Raw genomic sequence first — 19,522 nt, forward strand, 5'->3', positions numbered from 1 at the left:
ATTGCAGCATTTATCTTAATTCCAAGCATTTATCTTAGTTCTAATCTCAAACACAATTTTTTAAAATTATCTTAATTTTATATTTATGTATATTCATGGCGTGTCATATTTTAAAATTAGGTATAAATATATTATATTTTTTATATTTAAAAATAAATACACCTATTGTATATTATGCAACCTATATTTCGTATTGAATTAGTGTCATGTGTTTAAAATACAAATACTAAAAAATTTCGTATTAATTCTGTGAATACAAAACCGACAATAAATAATCGTAGTTCCTCCTAGTAAATCTGTAATTTACAAACATGAAAATTGGCATATTCTAATATCCGATACGCAGCATAAACAATACAATAGCCATCGTGGCGCGGACAGCATTGAACCCATATACAAACATACATATATACATCTCCTTCTTTGATTCTTCTTCGGACCGCTAACACAAAAAAAAATAAAAACCACTTTCATCACCCCACGAACATACTCTTTTTTAATCCCATTCTTCAGCATCAAATCTCCCAAATTTAAAGCCTTTTGCCCCCCTCCAATTGGACCCTCTTGATTTTCATTTCTCAATTCAAGGTTTGATTTTTTCGCTGACCCATTCCAAGATTTATCTTCTTGATCAACCCTTTTTTGGTTTTTTAATTTTACTGTTATTTCATGTCAATCTTGAAAATATCTTGCATCAAATGTTTGATATTTTTGTGTAAAGTTTGTGTTTTTAGGGTAAAACAAGAAGATGGGGATGCTTATGTCAAGATTATGGTTCATGATGTTTCCTGCTAAGGAATATAAGATTGTTGTTGTTGGACTTGATAATGCTGGCAAGACCACTACTCTTTACAAATTGCATCTTGGTGAAGTTGTTACTACTCATCCTACTGTTGGTAGTAATGTCGAGGAACTTGTTTACAAAAATATTCGATTCGAGGTGAGCCGATTAATAGTCTTTGATCATATATATGGGATGAAAATGTGTCTGTGTTTCAAGCATAATTTATTTTGATCGTAGTTTAGGATTTTGGTTTGTTTGGTGTTTTGTGAATTTGGGTAGTTAAATTCGGTACTAGTGAATTACTTTAGAATAATAGGAGAGTCGTGGGAGAAGTTAATGAATAAGAATTATAGGAGAGTCATCGAAGAAGTTATGGAATAAGAATGTAAAATATATGGAGAGAGTATATTATTTTATCCATCACTATACTTTGGGTTCTATATATTCCTAAATCAGTGGACATGTTTGCTAAGGGGCGAGGTCTTCATTTGTTGCAATCAACAGAATCTTTAGGAATATATGTATACAAGTTAATATTGCACATCAAGGTGGCTGTAATTCAGAAAAATGAGATTAGTGTCTCATGCATCCTCCTAAATGAATCGTGTCGCCGTTATATTTTTGTTGCTAAATTTCATATCATGATTCCAAATTTTTGTTCCCGTGTAATCAGAACAGTTGAATTATGATCAATGATCACAATATTAAAATTAGTACGATATATTTTGTGCCACCGGTTTTTTGATATGCATATATTGTCTTAATAATTATTCCACAAAATATGGGATTGCAGGTTTATATTATTCTGACGAGTTTGATATATAGTTTTCTTGGGTTTGTTTTTTCTCTAACATATGTACCTATGCCTTATTAGTTCTATGAAAATTTGTAGCACTCAATTTGTTCCCGGATTGAAGTTCATCCAGTCATGTAAATTGTCATATCTTTTCCGCACAGGACTTGGTTCTGGTTTTAAGCGAAAATATTTCCAATATTTTTCAGTAAAATTCATGTCAAACGGATAGGAATCTGTTCTTTTTACTACATTAGGAGCTGTGTCCTTGTTATTTATGTCTTGACATCAGCAATACTCTTTAAATATCTCTGATTTTAATACTGACAGCTTTTTTTACACCTCATATTAAATAATTAGTAAAAATGCTTTTTCCATATTGTTGGGCAGGTTATTATAGTTTCTAGGAAAAGGTAATTATAAGATAACTAATGGGAGTGTCACATGTAATTTGGAGTTGCTTAAATTATTGGGATTTAGATAATTTTATTATGAATTTGTAGGATATTACATCACTTACTTTGATCCCGGCATTTAGAGTCGAATTTGTCTATTTGCGTTATTTTGTTCTATTTGGTAATGGACAAGACGAGTAAAATAATAAGGTTACTGGTTCCAATTGTCATAATTAGAGGCCTAGCAAGCCAGGTCAGGCAACTTATATCTGTTCTATACATTGATGGCGTGCCTGATCATTGTAGTAAACAAACATCACCTTTCGTATTCGCTTCTGCTGGTCCTAGATATCTCTATTGGTCCCTTCCTGGACATCAAGAGTTTAGAAACATAGGTCATAAACTGGGCGTCTGGGCCATATCTTGGCATATAATATTCATTCATCAGTATACCTTGGATTCTATAAATGCCTAAATGAACAGACATTAATGCTTAGAGACAAGGAATATATATGATCTTAGATAGATGAAATTTGTGTCCCATGCATCATCCTAATTCCTAACCGCTTTGCTGCTGCCTGCTGACAATGGCATTCCGTGATTTATTGTATTTCCTTCCACGTAATTTGTACCTATTCGAATTGTATCATTACAATTCTAGATTTTGTTCCCATGTAGTCAGAACAGTTGGATAATGATCAAATTTAGATTAGTATGTGTCAATATATTGAGCCGTTTTTGATATGCATGCTATGCCTTAATGATATTATTGGAAGGGACTGTCTAGAAAAGAATGGAAATGCAGCTCTATATTGTTTTTATGAATTTAATATGTAGGTTTCTTGGGTTTGTTACTTCTGTAACTTTTGTACTTATAATTGTTTGAAGGAATTTGCAGCACTGAAATTTGCTTCGGTTTTAAGTTCATCTATTCAAGTAAAATTGTAATGTCAGTTTAGCACAGGATTTGGTTATTATTAACTTGGCTATTAGATTGAAATATTTTGTTACACAGATCTAGAAATTGTGGTTATAAGCTTGAAGATTCCCTCACATATTTGTCATTTAATATTTATATCCCACAGATAGGAATATATATTATTTAATACACTAGGAGCTGTGTTCATGTCAGTTGTATCTTGATATCAGCATTACTCTTTAAATATCTCTGATAGTAACATCAACACGACTTTTTTCACACTTCATCTTAGATGAATCAGTTAATTGCTTTTCATAGTGATATTCATAAAATGGTACATTTTATTTGGATTTGCTAATATGACTGCTGTGAAGATTTTTTCTAGGATTTTACATCACCGACTCATATCCCCATACAGTATTAAGTGTCAAATCTGTCTACTTGCATTGTTTATTATATATATTTTTCCGGTATTGGACAAGACGATTTATATAATAAGGCTACTGCTTCCAATTTCCGTGATTTGATGCTGAGCAAACCAGGTCAGGCAACATATATCTGTAATTTTTATTGATGGTGTGCCTGACATTATTCTCAAGCAAAGAAAAATCCCCTTTTGTGTTCGCTTCTGGTGGTTCTAGATAGTTATCCTTTTGGTCCCTTCCAGAACATCATGGTTCTAGATAATTATCCTTTTGGTCCCTTCCAGAACATCAATAGTTGAGAAACATAGGTCATGAAACTTAGTATATCATTCTTATTAATTTTTAGGACGCAATTCTGATGGATGGTCTATCTTATAACTACCAGAAAGAGACGTGTGTATCTAGCCTCTTGTTAATATTGATCAAACATGTTGATTGTTTATTATTGGGCAACTGTATTATATTTGGTTATATAAGATTTAAGGTGGATTATTTTAAAAGACTAAATTTATAGGTCTAGTTCATTCAGATGTATTCCCCGGATAAGGGCACTATTTATTTATGAGACAATATTACCAATTTTGCCATTTCAAATCAAATGTGATCGATATATGAAGTACCCTAGATACACTGATTTTATGTCGTCAAATCACCCTGGCACATTTTCGAAAGGAAGTTTTTAGCAAAAGTTTCTACCACCTATCAAATGTAGCCATTTAATTCTTGAATAAAATAAGTTGTGCACCGTGCTGTTTAGAATATATATTGATTTCATTGCATGAGAACCAGATTTTGAATGCTTGAGGGGCGTTCTCTCGAATCTTTTTTATGAGAGTTGTGTAAAATTGAAATTTTTGCTATTGAGTGTCTCCTTTCATACTGACCAATTATGAGTGCAGATGATATTATGGTTGACTTTGGATAATTTTCTGTTTCATTTAGATTTGAAAAAATGAGAGAAACACTGCACATTTAAAGTTATTGGCTGAAATGATCTTTTTTAAAATCCAAGGGTTTTTTACCCTTTTAAATCAGCATTTATTGGATGTATACCTCATTTTATAGAACCTATGATTTTCTTCAACAAATGGCTTATCAGAGTATAATGTATGCAGTTAGTTCCTCACTGCTGAGTGCTGACCATACCTTCACTACTGTAGTTTATATCCCTCTTCGATATTCTAATGAAATTTATCTACTATCTTGAAAATATTCCTGGAACTTGATATATGTATATGATGTGTATATTAGACGCTCCACACCCCAAGTAGTTGAGTACTAGTCAGTGAGTGAAGGATGTCTGGAGAAAAAAAGAAACTTTTCTCTTCTCATCCACATCTAAAAATCTCAATCCGTGTCCTTCCAAATTCTCCCTAACCCTAAATCAAAAATGTGTCGTTTATATATAGTGCTCAAGAAGTAAACTTTAAACAAAGGGAGAGGGAGTGAAGTTGAAAAAATTATGGAAGCATCTCATTTTTCTAACTCTTGTACACACGGTTCTGGTATCACGTTGTGGTAAAAAAGGTCCAAATCTTCAAATCTGGCATTTTTGGTACTTCTGTTTGAAAAAGTGTTAAAAGGGCCTAGACAGGTTATGTTTTTCGTCTAGATCAACTGGAATCTTGTGATGCTTGAAAGTGGGAATTAGTGTCTTTATGGTTGCTTGTAGTTACCAATGCATCACTGAGTGGCTTTCATACTAATAAGCCTTTGTTTTTTTTTTTCTGTCACTTGAAGCGTTCATTTGATGTCTATGAATGCTGTATCTGTCATCTGATAGTATTGTGTGAGAAAAAATGTTACAGTAACCGATAATTGATTTTCTTTATTGATATGCTCAAATGTAAGGTATGGGATCTTGGTGGGCAAGACAGACTACGAACATCATGGGCAACATATTATCGTGGTACTCATGCTGTTATTGCAGTAATAGACAGCACCGACAGAGATAGAATTTCAATCATGAAGGATGAATTATTCAAGTTGCTACCTCATGAGGATCTTCAAAGTGCAGTTGTACTTGTCTATGCCAATAAACAAGATCTTAAGGATGCCATGACCCCTGCAGAAATAACTGATGCTTTGTCCCTGCACAGTATCAAAAACCATGATTGGCACATACAAGCTTGTTCTGCTCTCACCGGGGATGGGCTCTATGATGGCCTAGGGTGGATTGCCCAGCATGTTGGTGGAAAAGCTACCAGCTGATATGTAAACGTTTCAAGAGGCAACACACTGTCTTTTTCATGTTCTTGATAAATGTACACAACTCATCTGTATTTTGTTAATTGAGCTTATAACGTTCTGTACTGTGCATCCGCTTATAGCGTTTGCCAAGCATAGTTCTTGTATAAACCTGTGCTACAGGTATAGTTTGTTGAAAATGTCAAATTAAAGGTTGATATGATCAAATATTTATTATAAATATTCTCTTGGTTTATTGCAAGTGAAATTTAAAAAATTTAGAATTTCAATTCTCCATCCGGAGGAAAGGAGCCTCTTGTTTCTCTATTTTTTTTTGCGTAGCTAAGAACTATTGCAAACGAACAAGCTGTGGTTATAATGTGCTTATAATTTCTTTTGAACTTGTCTAACTTTCCAGAATCTGCAATTTTATGGATCCTGTGCTATGTGACATGTACTAACTAATCAGCTCAACTCAAATTCAAGAACTTAGTAGTATAATCTCTATGACTGCCTAATACAGCTTTTTTACAGTTTACTACCACTCTTCCAGATGAATTCATCAGACACCGGAAAGAAGAACATTTTTATGAATTATTTTTTAACAAAAAATTGAATACATCAAAGAAGCTGCCATAAATTAACTGATTCCCACATCTTGAATCATGGTTTCTCTGGCAGGACTAATCCTGTGACCTGCTCTGAACTGTGGCCGATAATTTGAACATATCAAAAGTTGTTTCTTTGTTTCGTTTTCAGTTTCGTTACTCTATCATTACTCAAGCAGTCAAGCATCTGCACCAGCTAATCTGTTAGGCCTAAATTTTATGTAATATCATATGAATCAAAGGAGGTACCAGGACTACAGGAGTAAACGAGGCAACGATTGTTGCAACATATCATACCACCCAAAATTTCAGCCGTACATATAGAATAGGGGTTTACGGGTAGTATGTTTCATTTATCGCTTGCTGTGGACCATTTCCAAACATTCAACAGTATACACAACAATGATTACAGGTCCACAGGTTGCTTTTGAAGATTTGCTTCTAATTCTACCATTTTAAAATATGATGATGGAAACATACATATATAACTAAGCAGTGATTTGGTCCAGCAAGGGTGAAATTAACGAACACATTATTACAGGTCCACAGGTTTTATCTGATGATACCTAGAGAAAGAAGAGAAACAACTTTTTACCACGATCCATTGTTTATATTGTCTTCCTCCATTGGTTTCACTCTAATTCTGAGCTGCTAATAACAGCTTGAGAGTGGCAAGTTCACATGATGTAACATACCATCACTTGCTAGTTGCTACACTACACTAACCGTTTATACAAAGAGAGCAAGAGGAGCCTGTTCATCCTCATTGACAACATTATATGGTACCCTTATATTTTGTTTTTTTGCGAGGGAACCTTTATTTTTTTTTTGCAAAAATTTAATGGTAAAAACTCGTCAATTTTTTTAGGGGGAACGCCTCTTTTTAGTTTCTGGTCTGGCCTGTTTCCAAACTTTTTTCCTTGATAAAATCTTTCGAATAGATAAGCATTTTTCCTTAATTTCATAAGTGGCCAATAAAAGCAGCTTGATCTTCCTCCACTAAGAAATCAGATAGTATTGCTTGCCTTCAACGCCTTCTACATGCCAAGATAATTTTCGCCATTGCTTGCTTGTTCTTTCCTTGGATTTATTAATAATGAAGCCTTTTATCTTCTGTGATTCTGTTCAGGTGGTAAGAATAGATATTTCTGTAATATCTCACTCACAAACTAAGCCACTGTGTGGTTGTTATCACATTAATAACATAATACATTGTACAGTTTGCATGTAAATCTTTCAAAGTAAAGTTTGTAACTTAAATATCTGTAGAAAACGATACTTTCTACATAGCTTACTATAGAAGTTCGGGTGCACAAGTCTCCCACGGATCATCATGGAAAAGATAGAAGCAGCCATATTTTCATGTTCCATATACAAGATGTTTCCATGTAGTCTTCTAATTAATGTGCCAAGTACAACCTATTTCCCATTCAAAATTTAAATACACATGATTAGTGAGATGAATTTTACAAATCTGCTGTCTTCATGTAACTGCATTCTCTTATCATTCTTACCCTTGTATTGGTGTTTTAGAATAGGATACCTTTAGTGTGCTTCACACTGCAGGATTGCTTCGGATGTTTGCATTTAAGATTCTCCATTGTTTTACCTTTAGTGAATTTATTCTCTTCGGTTGTCTTTCTACCCCAACCTTGTAATCTTGTTAGTACTATGATTCACGACTCATGAGCTTTAACTTTATTCAAGTAGTGTGTTCTCAGTTTTATTTATGTTTGATCTTACATGGTATATAAAACTGTATAGTTTAAGTTTCAACTTTAATCATATGTCAAAGTGTACTAATAATCTTACATGTATGTTATACTAGTCTACTACAATCTATATTCAAGAATCACTACATTTCTTAATTTTCAAGAAAATTTTGATTTGCTTTATCTCAAAATAAACTTTGAGAACCCAAGAGATGTTTCCATTCCTTTAAATCAAATCAACCCATCACTCTTCTTCGCTAACTAAACCTCAAATATGGCCAGCCAGTGCACCATTTTCACGCGCATCATCCCACACAACACCTTCTGTCTGTTACCGAAATGCAGATACCCTCCTGGCGTAACCAATGTAGGACCACTGAACCGATCAAAAACAAATAGAAGTTGGGGAATCAGGGTCTCTGATGGCCGGGATTCGTATCTTGATATGTGGAAGGAAGCGGTGGAGAGGGAGAAGCAAGTGGAGGATTATGAGAAGATATCGGTGGAGAGTAGTAAGGAGGGAAATGGAGAGACGGAGGAGGTTTTGAAGAGGAAGAGTAATGAGTTCAAGAAGCTGTTGGAAGTTTCTACTGAGGAGAGAGACAGAGTGCAGAGAATGCAGGTCATTGATCGGGCTGGAGCAGCTATTGCTGCAGCTCGATCAATCCTCAAGGAGGAGAGCTTTTTGGAGAGGAAAGAAGATACTAACCAGGGCTCTTTAGTACCTCTTAATTTGGAACATGAGCTACAAGGTAAAACTAAATATCTAAAGTTGATTTCTTATAGGTTACTTCTTAGCTGGCTTATTTTTTTTTTTCATTTCATTACAAAATGAAAGAAAAAATATCAAACATCGGCTCTGTCAAAACACCGTTGTCCTGGCATCGAGGCCTAACAGACAGTTGTTAAGGTTTAAATTTCGGTTAAAGTATGTGCTCGTAGATAGGGGTGAGCGCGGTGCGGGTGGTGCGGTTTTTTCCTCAAATCGCAAACACAAATAGGATGATGACCATGCAATAATTGATCTTGTAGAAACAAAATCATCACTAAGCAAGCACTCCTATTATGTTAAATGGAATCAAATTTAATAAATAGAATCATGAAATATAACTATTATATATATATTAAATATTGCGGTGCGGTACTGTTTGAACCGCATTTCATAAATTTAAAACCACAACCCGCACCGTACTGCGCGGTTTATTAAAAATTCAAACCGTAACCGCACCACGAAAATTAAAAACCTCATTTTACGGTGCGGATTGGTGCGGTGCGGACGGTTTTTGCGGTTTTCTGCTCACCCCTACTTCTAGATAGTAGAACAAGTGCCCTGCCAAAACACTTGCCTTTAAAAAAAGGCAGTACTATTCAGTTGAAAGTGTAATACGACAGTATTAATAAAACCGTTTAGACTGGTGAACAAAATGATATTTGGTCTCCACTGTGAATACAATCTGCGATTAATACATATAAATCAAATAAGTGTGTGCGTGAGTAAACGAAATCAAACAGAGAAAAGAAGAATATAACCAAATGGAAATCCTCGAGTCCAGTTGAAACTGTCTCCTTAAAGCTATTTCGCCTCTCACCGTATGTGCGAGTCGATAGCCTCCCAGGATAAAACGAGATACCAGTATAATCGATAGATCGAATATACTCTCAGCGAACTTGAACTAAGCCCGAGAACTATCACCGGAATATTGGAAAAATTTAAGACTAAGGAGACCGAGAATGAAAGAGAAGACTCTTATTCCCTTGACTTAATAATACTGATGCCCTAAGACTCAATTTATAAAGAGGGGTTTGAAATGACTTGTTTTTCTTTTCGATGTGGTAAAAGTAAGGAATAGGTTTGTGCTACTCTCGATGTGGTACAAAACCACTTTTCATATTAAAAGGTAAAACTTTGGAATATCAATTCTCATTCACCTTTTACTCATTTTGAGCGTGTAAATATGCGTTGGAATCCCCTCAAAGAGGAGAATACGTTCCAATAAATACACACCACTAAGACATAATGTGTCTCACTCATATAGAGTATCAAAATGATTCACAACTTAGTCTAAAATACTAAGTTTGTCCAACGTCCACTTCAATGATCAATTTAATATGTTTTATCCTTAATCGTGCTGAACATTAATAATTTCGTTTTGTGTGTAATTATGCTAATTCCTTTGAAGTATAGCTAGATCTGAAATACTCGTAAGTTCGTTAAACTTAGAGTGAATGTGTCCATGTGGGTTCACATTTACTTCTGTGGGATGATATGGAGATTTTACACTGCCAAAAGGATCATACAGAATGTATCTTTTCCCTCTATGTAAAATACATTTGACGCGGTCCATTTAACAAGGAATGTCATGGTTGGTTTTTATATATTCAGGAAACAAGAAAGACACTGTTGTCCCGAAAAAATATACACCAGGTCCAAATTTCTGGTCCTGGACGCCACCTGAAGATAATAATATGATATCTGATTTTGAAAGCAATATGGAGTCACTTGGAATAACTTCTCAATCCATCGGTGTCACCAGCCCTGTGATGATGTTGAAACGAGATTTAGATATTGTGTCAATCCCTTTTGAAAGTAAACTTGAAAATGATCACAACCCTGCCCCGACCCCTCTGCAGTCACTTACAGGGATTGAGAAAGTAGAAATGTCTAGCTCAAGTCCAGAGAAACCTCAAATACAAGTGGAACATGATCTTGATATCATGTTTTGTGAAATTGATATAATGTTTTCAGAAAATGCAGTGGAAGCAGCTAATGCGCTAACTGAAATTGAGATAGAATCACCTCAGGGGAATGATCCAGATGGATCAAGGTGGTGGAAGGAGAGCGGGACTGAAGTAAGGCCTGATGGTGTGGTGTGCAGGTGGACAATAAAAAGGGGTGTCAGTGCCGATAAAACTGTAGAGTGGGAAGAGAAGTATTGGGAGGCTGCTGATGATTTTGACTACAAGGAACTTGGTTCCGAAAAATCAGGGCGTGATTCTACTGGAAATTCTTGGTATGAATTCTGGAAAGAGTCCATGTACCAGGTAAGTTGATTTTATGTGTAAACTTGGTCTGATGTATAAATTCATCAGTTTTAGCGACAAAATAGATTGCATGTGTGTCATTGTTTATGCTTACTTGACTTGTGCAATTATCATTCTGTTATTCTGCAGAAAGATGGATGTTTGCATCTTGAAAAAACTGCAGACAAATGGGGAAAGAATGGTGAAGGAAGTGAGTGGCAGGAGAAATGGTGGGAATCCTATGGTGCCTCTGGCCAAGCTGAGAAATGGGCTCATAAGTGGTGCAGCATCGACCCAAGCACTCCTCTCGATGCTGGACATGCTCATATTTGGCATGAAAGGTACCAAAATGTTCGTAAAGATGTTACAACTTTGTTGGTATCACTTGGCAAAAGAAAAACAAAACCTTTTTTAGTATCAATTGCGTCCAAATACTTCATGAATCGCGGGAATACCTTATAAGTTGGCTAGTAATAAGTAAGCGTGTCAACATGATTTGGCAGGTGGGGTGAGCAATATGATGGGCAAGGTGGGAGCACAAAATACACTGACAAATGGGCTCAGCGTTCTGAGGCCGATGGCTGGGCTAAATGGGGTGACAAATGGGACGAAAATTTTGATTCAAATGGTCATGGTGTAAAACAAGGAGAGACATGGTGGAAAGGCAAGAATGGAGAACGCTGGAACCGGACATGGGGGGAGGGTCACAATGGGTCTGGATGGGTGCATAAGTACGGGAAGAGCAGCAGCGGAGAACACTGGGACACTCGTGAGCAGCAAGACACATGGTATGAGAGGTATCCACATTACGGATTTAACCATTGCTTTGATAATTCAGTCCAGCTACGCGATGTTAAGAAGCCATCGGAGTGATCATGAAAAAATTGATAGTTTTTGGTTACGATTCTTGATAGAGTAAATAGGTTGCAACCAGTATATGGAATTAGCACAATATCCCTTCACTCAAACACATATGTTGTTTGATATGTGTATAGCAACTCATCTTACCTTATGCACCAAAATGTTGTTGTTCAAGTTCTTGAACTTTTAAATCAAGACTCTCGGGATAATTGTACTCCTTGGGGTGTAAACGAGCCAAACTTGGGGTGTAAACGAGCCAAACTATTTGTGAGCTACTCGAGCTCGACTCGTAAAAAATTCGAATTCGACTCGAAAATAATCGAGCCGAGCTCGAGCTCGAGTTTGTCTAATTTTTAACCGAGCCGAGCTCGAGTTTCAAATTATTCGGCTCGTAAGGTTTGCGAGCCTTATCGAGCCTCTATTATTTTTTAATTTTTTTATTATAAATATATTTTTATGTAAAATATTTGATATTTTTTATATATTATTTTTATATCGAGCCGAACTCGAGTCGAATTTGAGCCGAACTCGAGTCGAACTCGAGCCGAACTCGAGTCGAACCGATCATATTTCGAATTTTTGTTAATATATAGTGAATTAATTCGAGCTTTCGAGCCGAACTCGAGCCTACCGAATCTTTTACGAGCCGAATTTCGAACTTGAAATTAAAGGTTCGGTCGAGCTCGAACTCGAACCCAAACTATTTTAATCGAGCTCGACTCGAGCCTGACAGTATTCGGCTCAGTTCGACTCGATTACACCCCTGACTCCGGGCAACAATCTCTGTTAGAGTTAACCTTGGGTAAATGAATACTCATGAGAAAATCTGACTCTATTCTTGAGTTTCAAATTGCACTTTCCTATTATATACTAGTTGATAACATGTGCGAAGTACGAGCCTGAAATTAAAAATAATAGTATTATATTATTATTTACATAAAACTGAAACTCATAATCCGTGCAAAATATAGATCTAAATATAATATATAAAATTCTTTTGAAATATGTAGTTAAAAAAATCGAATTTAAGTGTAACTCTAAAATTTCACCTTATAGTTTTAGTTATGCATGTAACAAATTATTTACTTATATATATATCTCTGACATGTTAACTTACTGATACGATGATTTTAAAGTAAACCGATGCTTGGATGTTCAACAACAAATAAAAATTTAAGGAAAATAAGATTTACAGAAAGTAAAAGTTAATTTTTGTCGGTTGAGATTTTATTACATAAAATTTTAAAAATAGTTGTATAATTTTTTAGTGAGTACCAAGATTTGGGAGCTAAACACGGTTTCGTTTATAAGTATAGATAGTTGATAACCCGTGCGAAATACGGGACCGAGATTAAAAATATCGAATTAATATTTGTAGAGAATTATTCATAATTCGTGCGAAACATGAATTAAAATTAATATATTAATAACAAATATTAAATTGGTACTTGCAAAAAATAGTTATGTACTTAAAAAGAATTAAACTAGTTATGAAATTTTCCACTATAATTCTATTTTTGCATTGTTTTACTTGATATAAAAAAAGCTAACATATTAATTTTATTTTTGTGAAACGAATTATATTTCTATCTTATGAACCAAATATCTGTTCTTTAAAAAATTTAATATTAATTAATATAATTTGATAATTACCTTATAATTAGCCTTTTCAATATAGTTTATTTAATATTACTTAATTATCGATAAAAATTAATTTACAAATTAAAAGTATTAGATGTTATTAAACTTAATTTACTAATACTAAATATAATCTAAATACAGACCATAAATTTGTTACTGTTAAAATATGTTTTTTTTAATTTAAAGTATATACACGTTGTGATGGACAGTAACAAATACGATCGTTAAATCAATAATTTTCAGTTTATAAGTTAATAAATGTTACTAAAGTCATTTGCTATTACTTAATTATTTTTAAAATAATACTGCAGAAAATAAAGTTTACAGAGAATAAAAGTCAATTCGTGTTAATAGTTTACTTTGTAGTTAGTAGTTTTTCAAAATAAAAGTAAATATATGTTATTTTACTTAATTTAACGTAACTTAATAAATTTTTAATATAATTTATTAATAAATAAAGTTTACAGATAATATAAGTCAATTCGTGTTAGTAGTTTATAGTTATATGTTATTTTACTTAATTTAACGTAACTTAATAAATTTTTAATATAATTTATTAATAAATAAAGTTTACGGATAATATAAGTCAATTAGTATTAGTAGTTTACAGTTTTTCTAAAATTAAATATAAATATAAGTTATTTTACAAAGAATAGAAGTCGAGTTGTGTTAAAAACAAAGTTGATAATAAGTACCAAAATTTGGTACTTTGATACTTTTAGCACCAAATTATACATTGTTTTGCTTATTAATAAAGAGTATAGATTGTAATAAATTATTTATCTTACCTGGAGCATTGTTAGAGTTATCCAATTAACTATCAAAATTTGGTCCCAAATAATACGAAATTAGTGACTTAAATATTTGACATGTTTTTATTGATGAAATTTATATAAATGTAACGAGTTCATTGTTATTAAATAATTTGTAACCCATCGAATCACAATAACTTAAAACCGCCTCATTTACTCTCCGGAAAGTTATGGTATAACATAATAGGTTATTAATTAATTTATAACCCCTCAAATCACAACGCCCCATTTACACGGAAAATTTATGGTACAACAGAGTAGGTCTCCCGTGAGGCAGTGGTATGAAAAAATAAATGCATTTTCAAGTATTTTGATCGCATAATTAAAATATTAATTTTTAAATATTTTATTTTTTCTGAATAAAAATATATAATTTAAATTTTTATTTATAAAAAGAAAATTTTAAAAATAATAAATTTTTCATGCGGTCAATATATCTTCAAATGTGTACAGAAAAGTTAAACAATAGTTAAAATTACAAACAAAGACGGTGTTGTTTTTGTGGTTTACATTTTACAAAAAAACAAAATTAATATGAAATTAAACAATGATGAGCAATTGATCCGTCTCATAAATTTTGACGAGGGTTGATTTTAGAGTTAAAATAATTTAAATTTTAAAGTCAGATAAAAATGAAAGTACAAAATTAAGAGCTTTTCCAGTGGGCATACACTACCCTAGACTAACTCTGTCAGGAATAACTTGAACTTAAATTTTACCGCTCCTATGGCATTGTAGATTCTAGAAACACAGATGACACGCTTGTGAATTGTTATAGTTCTCTCATCTCTGACTTGATCATGATCATGCATAAGTGTTGTACTCTACTGCTTTACCATGTAGTATTACATTTTCACTTGAATTGACATGGACTCGATTTCTAAAATAAAAATAATGAAATATACAATCGTTCTTAATGTGTCGAAATTTTGTAGTATAGATATGCTCCTAAATGAATATTCAAATCTTTTAGTTGCGTGTCCAAGAACATATGCTAAGAATTTGTATTTTATGAATTGTTAAAATTTTATCGATAAATAATTTATTAATAATGATGAAACTCTTGCATGTAAAGAAATATCCACCAACAGCTAATCAAATGATCCTTAGTTAAGATCGGCTTTAAGTTTTGAGGGTCCTAATCGAAATCAGTTTATTAGATTGTAATATATATATATATATATATCTTAGAAATTTATGTATATTTATTTAAAAAAGTTTTTAGATTCTTGAATATGAGGGACCGAAGTCTTGCTCAACTGCATGTAGTGAGGGCCACCACTGTCCGCGTGTGCCCTTCTTGCGTTAAAATAATTTTCATATTTATACCGATAATGTACTAATCATTTTAATGATTTTTTTAAATATTAAAAAATGGAGGGGATGACATGTGTTTGACCTGGGCAGCCGAGCCGGTGGCAGAAATCAAAACCGCGTAGACAGCCATGCGCATTTAATTCCCCCCCCCTTATTTTTTACATATATTCAACACCTTATGTCCCTATCTATTTACGCATTTTTTCAACGTCTTTTTTTTTCTTTTTTAATTATTCCACTACCAATTTTCACAAGTATTTAATTTATGTAAAATCAACGCCTCTTTTGCAATATTTTAGTTTTTTTGGGAATTTTACCAATTAATTTTTTATTTTAAAATAGTATTCTCCTTGAAAAATGATAGTATTTTTAAGAATTCTTTTAATTTGTATTTTCAAATATATGGTAGCATTAGTCAATTAATGTAATAAATATTATTGTAATAACAAAAGTAAAGTTTTTTCAGCTACTAAATTTTTCAATATATTCTACTTCTTTTGAGCGGTAAATTCTATATTTTATATTTTGTTGTAAATTTAGGAGGGGACTAAACTCACACAAATTTTGGACACGAAACTGGCCGGGAAGTTCCGTTCACAACATATGTAATGTACCATGTAATTAAATATTGTGTTCAAATTATTCATTTTTTAGGCTGGCCGTTGGTGTGTTAAAATCGTATTTTTCTTTGAAAAGTCGTACTTGCATATATTAATAATCACCAGCAATAAGGTTATAAATAAAATTGGAGGAGTATTACACCACTCCATTGTGTCTGACCTAGAATAAGCGGCCATGAGACATGTATGACTTTATTAACAGTGATCAAACACGACTAACACTCCCTTAAAGTGTTGAAAAATCTCACAACATTCATCTATAATAATATGAAAGTTGGATTTTTTCCTAGGTCCATGAACAACATCTACTACCATTTTTGCATTCAACTCGAAAATACATATGCTTGTCCTCAAGTTTTTCATCCATATTAGTTCCTCTTTAAAACTAAATGCTTCTACTTCTCTAGCTGATATACCACCTCGAATCTTGCTAGCTCTTCCTCGAATAAATTGCTCCTGATCATCCCGAATAACACAACCTGTCCCTACATAAGTAGCACCAGATTGATAAGCAACATCCACGTTTATTTTAACCTAACCTTGAGGGGGTTTACACTATTTTCTCGGCCGAATATTTGTTGTGTTGGTCGTCGACTCCATCTGAGCATGCTTCCAGTCTTGAAGCAAGTTATTCACCATAGACTTAACCCCAAAAACTGACATACTCCTTCTATCCCACAACCATCCGTTGAGTCGAACCCATAAACCCCAACAAAATAACGTTATCTGAACACATTGCTTAGTCATCCTTGTATCGAATGCTTGCTTCAAGAGTTGTATGATTATTGCTTCTCCACTAACTGGTATTAAATCTTGAAGTCCCACACTCTGCCATAAGTTCTAAGCAAAAGAACCAGTGAATAACGTAGGTATCGTGTTTTCAGTATAAGCATGACACCATGCACAAGCACTTTGTATATCAACCAGTCTTGCCGGTAAAGCATCTGCTGTAGGTAACACATCACGACAAGCTTTCCATATGAAATTCAAAATTTTGCCAGGTCGCTTCAAACCCCAGAGCTTCTTCCAAAACATCTTATCTCCATAGTTGCGTTCCCCCCTCAAGTTCCTATAACAACTTGGAACTGTGAATTCTCCATCATTATCAAGTGCCCAGTATCATGAATCAGTTGTAGTACGACTCGATAAAGGAACCTGCAAAATCAATTCTCTATCCCTAGGATTAAATAAATCTACCAAAACATCTTCGTCCCAAGCTCTATAATCAGTATGCATCAATCCTTTTACTGTTATCAGTTCAAGTTTTCGAGGCATCTCACTTGTAATGAAACCATTTTGTTAACACGGTAGCCACAGTACTTTCCACACTCGTGTATTTCACCATCCCCAATCCTCCTTCTTCCACTTTATTTTACCACCTCCCGTGCTGCTAATATGCTCCTCCACATATAACTGGGGTTAGCTCCAATGTAGCATCGATAAACTCAGAATCAACACAATATCGGGCTTTCATGATCTTTGTGACCAATGGGTTATCATTGTTCATCAGTCTCCAAGCCTGCTTTGCAAGCATTGCTATGTTAAAATCTCGTAACTTCTTGAATCCCATTCCACCTTCTTTCTTGGCTTCACATACATGATCCCAGGACATCCATTTAATTTCTCTGCGATTTCTCCCATTACCCCACCAATATGCATTCATCTTCTTCTCTATTAACTCACACACATCCAACGGAAGCAATAATAAATTCATCCAGAAATTTGGCACCGATTGAGCTGCTGTCTTCAGCAAGGTCAATTTTCCAGCTTTCGATATGTTTTGTAAGCTCCAAGCTTGTAACTTTTATTCCACTCGATCTACCAAAAAAGCAAATACCGAGTTTTTGTTTCTACCAATGTGCATGGGCACAACCAATTACTTACTTGGTTATTTACTCTCCTGTACTTGCAGTTGCTCACACACCTCAGCACAATCCACATCTTTCGTATTAGGTGAAAAAACAATCGCAGACTTAGTAAAGTTGATTATCTGCCCTGATGCCTCTGCACACCTTCCCAAGATACGCCTCATTACATTCGCCTCAGGACCCGTTGCTCTAAAAAATAAGTAGCAATCATCCGCAAAAAGTAAGTGTGAGATCACTGGCGCCCCCTTTGCAGTACGACACCCATGTAATAATCCAACTTCTTCATTCCTACAGATCATAACACTTAAGCCTTCTACAAACATAATATAAATGTATGGAGAAATTGGATTTCCTTGTCAAAAACCATGACTTGGTACCACACATCTAAAATGCTCCCTATTGTGTGCAAATTTGCAAGAAACCAAAGTAATGAATGTCATGACTCGTTGAATCCAATCTTGATGAAACCCAAACCTCTCCATCATACTCCAAATAAATGCCCATTTTAGACGATCATATGCTTTTAAAACATCCAATTTCAGTCTTGTCATTCCTTTACTACCTTGAGTACGTCTTTTTAAGTAATGATTGATTTCAAAAGCTATCATCGCATTATCTATAAGCATTCGGCTTTCGATGAAAGCACTTTGCTTGTCAGATATAATAGTGGGAAAACAAAGTTTCAATATGTTCGTCACTACTTTAAAAGGAATTCTAACTAGCACATTACATGATGAAACTGGTCTCAAGTCTCTCATTGTTTGAGAAAACTTAATCTTAGGAATTGAACAAACCAACGCCTCATTAACTCCTTGAGATAAGCCTCTTGTACTCATGAAATTATGACAAAAACTACAACATCACCTTCTACTATCGACCAGAAAACTTGAAAAAATGTTGGGTTAAGTCCATTCGGTCCTGGTTCTTTATCCGGATGCATAGAAAAAATTGCGTATTTAACTTCTTCATTCGTCACTTCTGCTAACAAAATCTCATTATCCCCATGTGATATTTGATTAACCACCTCTCCTTCTGATAATTTTCCATTCAGATTTGAAGTCGTAAATAATCCAGTGAAAAACTCCTCGATAACCTTACGTATCTCTTTTGGTATTTCTTTCCACTCACCACTATCATCTTTGATTTTTTTTCACTTTGTTATTCCTTCACCTAGTTGATGCATAACTATGGAAAATCGGGTATTCTTGTCACCCTCTCGTAGCCAAAATTGCTTGGCCATTTAATTCCAATATATCTCTTATTTCTCCAGTGTTGTGCAAGACATGCCTGTACAATAACAAGACTAAGTCAAATTGACAACCCTAAGTAAGTTGTATTGTAATCTAAGTTTGTATTTTTTTTTTGTACCACTTAAGTCTGTAAATATGTTCAAGGGCAGACTTGAGTCTTTTTCTGTAAACAGTATCAAACCTAAGAATTCTTTCTGGAAGAAGATCAAGAAGATCATGCCTCAGAAGAATTATGAAGAAGTTTGGAGTTGAATAAATCTTTTTTGACAAAAATATTCTAAGTCAAGATCTCTACAAGTCACAAATTAA

The 19,522-nt window shown here is 34.0% G+C and overlaps 3 protein-coding genes across 4 annotated transcripts; 2 read left to right on the plus strand and 1 right to left on the minus strand.

The window, feature by feature from the left end:
• The first annotated feature begins 348 nt into the window (after window positions 1-348).
• LOC141678829 (uncharacterized) lies at window positions 349-5,746 on the plus strand. 2 transcript variants are annotated; one of them, XM_074485236.1, is made up of 3 exons: window positions 349-588; window positions 735-940; window positions 5,168-5,746. In XM_074485236.1, the coding sequence occupies exons 2-3, from the start codon at window positions 749-751 to the stop codon at window positions 5,525-5,527; spliced, it is 552 nt and encodes a 183-aa protein (XP_074341337.1). In that variant the 5' UTR covers window positions 349-588; window positions 735-748; the 3' UTR covers window positions 5,528-5,746. The 2 variants fall into 2 exon arrangements, with proteins under 2 accessions (XP_074341337.1, XP_074341336.1); XM_074485235.1 differs by having other exon boundaries at window positions 352-588; window positions 722-940.
• A 2,197-nt stretch (window positions 5,747-7,943) lies between these two features.
• LOC141678838 (protein LIKE EARLY STARVATION, chloroplastic-like) lies at window positions 7,944-11,914 on the plus strand. The gene is made up of 4 exons (XM_074485244.1): window positions 7,944-8,575; window positions 10,207-10,865; window positions 10,995-11,185; window positions 11,348-11,914. The coding sequence occupies exons 1-4, from the start codon at window positions 8,098-8,100 to the stop codon at window positions 11,715-11,717; spliced, it is 1,698 nt and encodes a 565-aa protein (XP_074341345.1). The 5' UTR covers window positions 7,944-8,097; the 3' UTR covers window positions 11,718-11,914.
• A 5,571-nt stretch (window positions 11,915-17,485) lies between these two features.
• On the minus strand, window positions 17,486-18,799 carry LOC141680315 (uncharacterized). Its single transcript, XM_074486577.1, has 3 exons — window positions 18,438-18,799; window positions 18,020-18,251; window positions 17,486-17,896 (listed from the first exon to the last, which is right to left on the minus strand). The coding sequence occupies exons 1-3, from the start codon at window positions 18,797-18,799 to the stop codon at window positions 17,486-17,488; spliced, it is 1,005 nt and encodes a 334-aa protein (XP_074342678.1).
• Window positions 18,800-19,522: the final 723 nt, after the last annotated feature.

Source organism: Apium graveolens, chromosome 8 (genome assembly GCF_009905375.1).
Source record: "Apium graveolens cultivar Ventura chromosome 8, ASM990537v1, whole genome shotgun sequence".
Taxonomy (NCBI): domain Eukaryota; kingdom Viridiplantae; phylum Streptophyta; class Magnoliopsida; order Apiales; family Apiaceae; genus Apium; species Apium graveolens.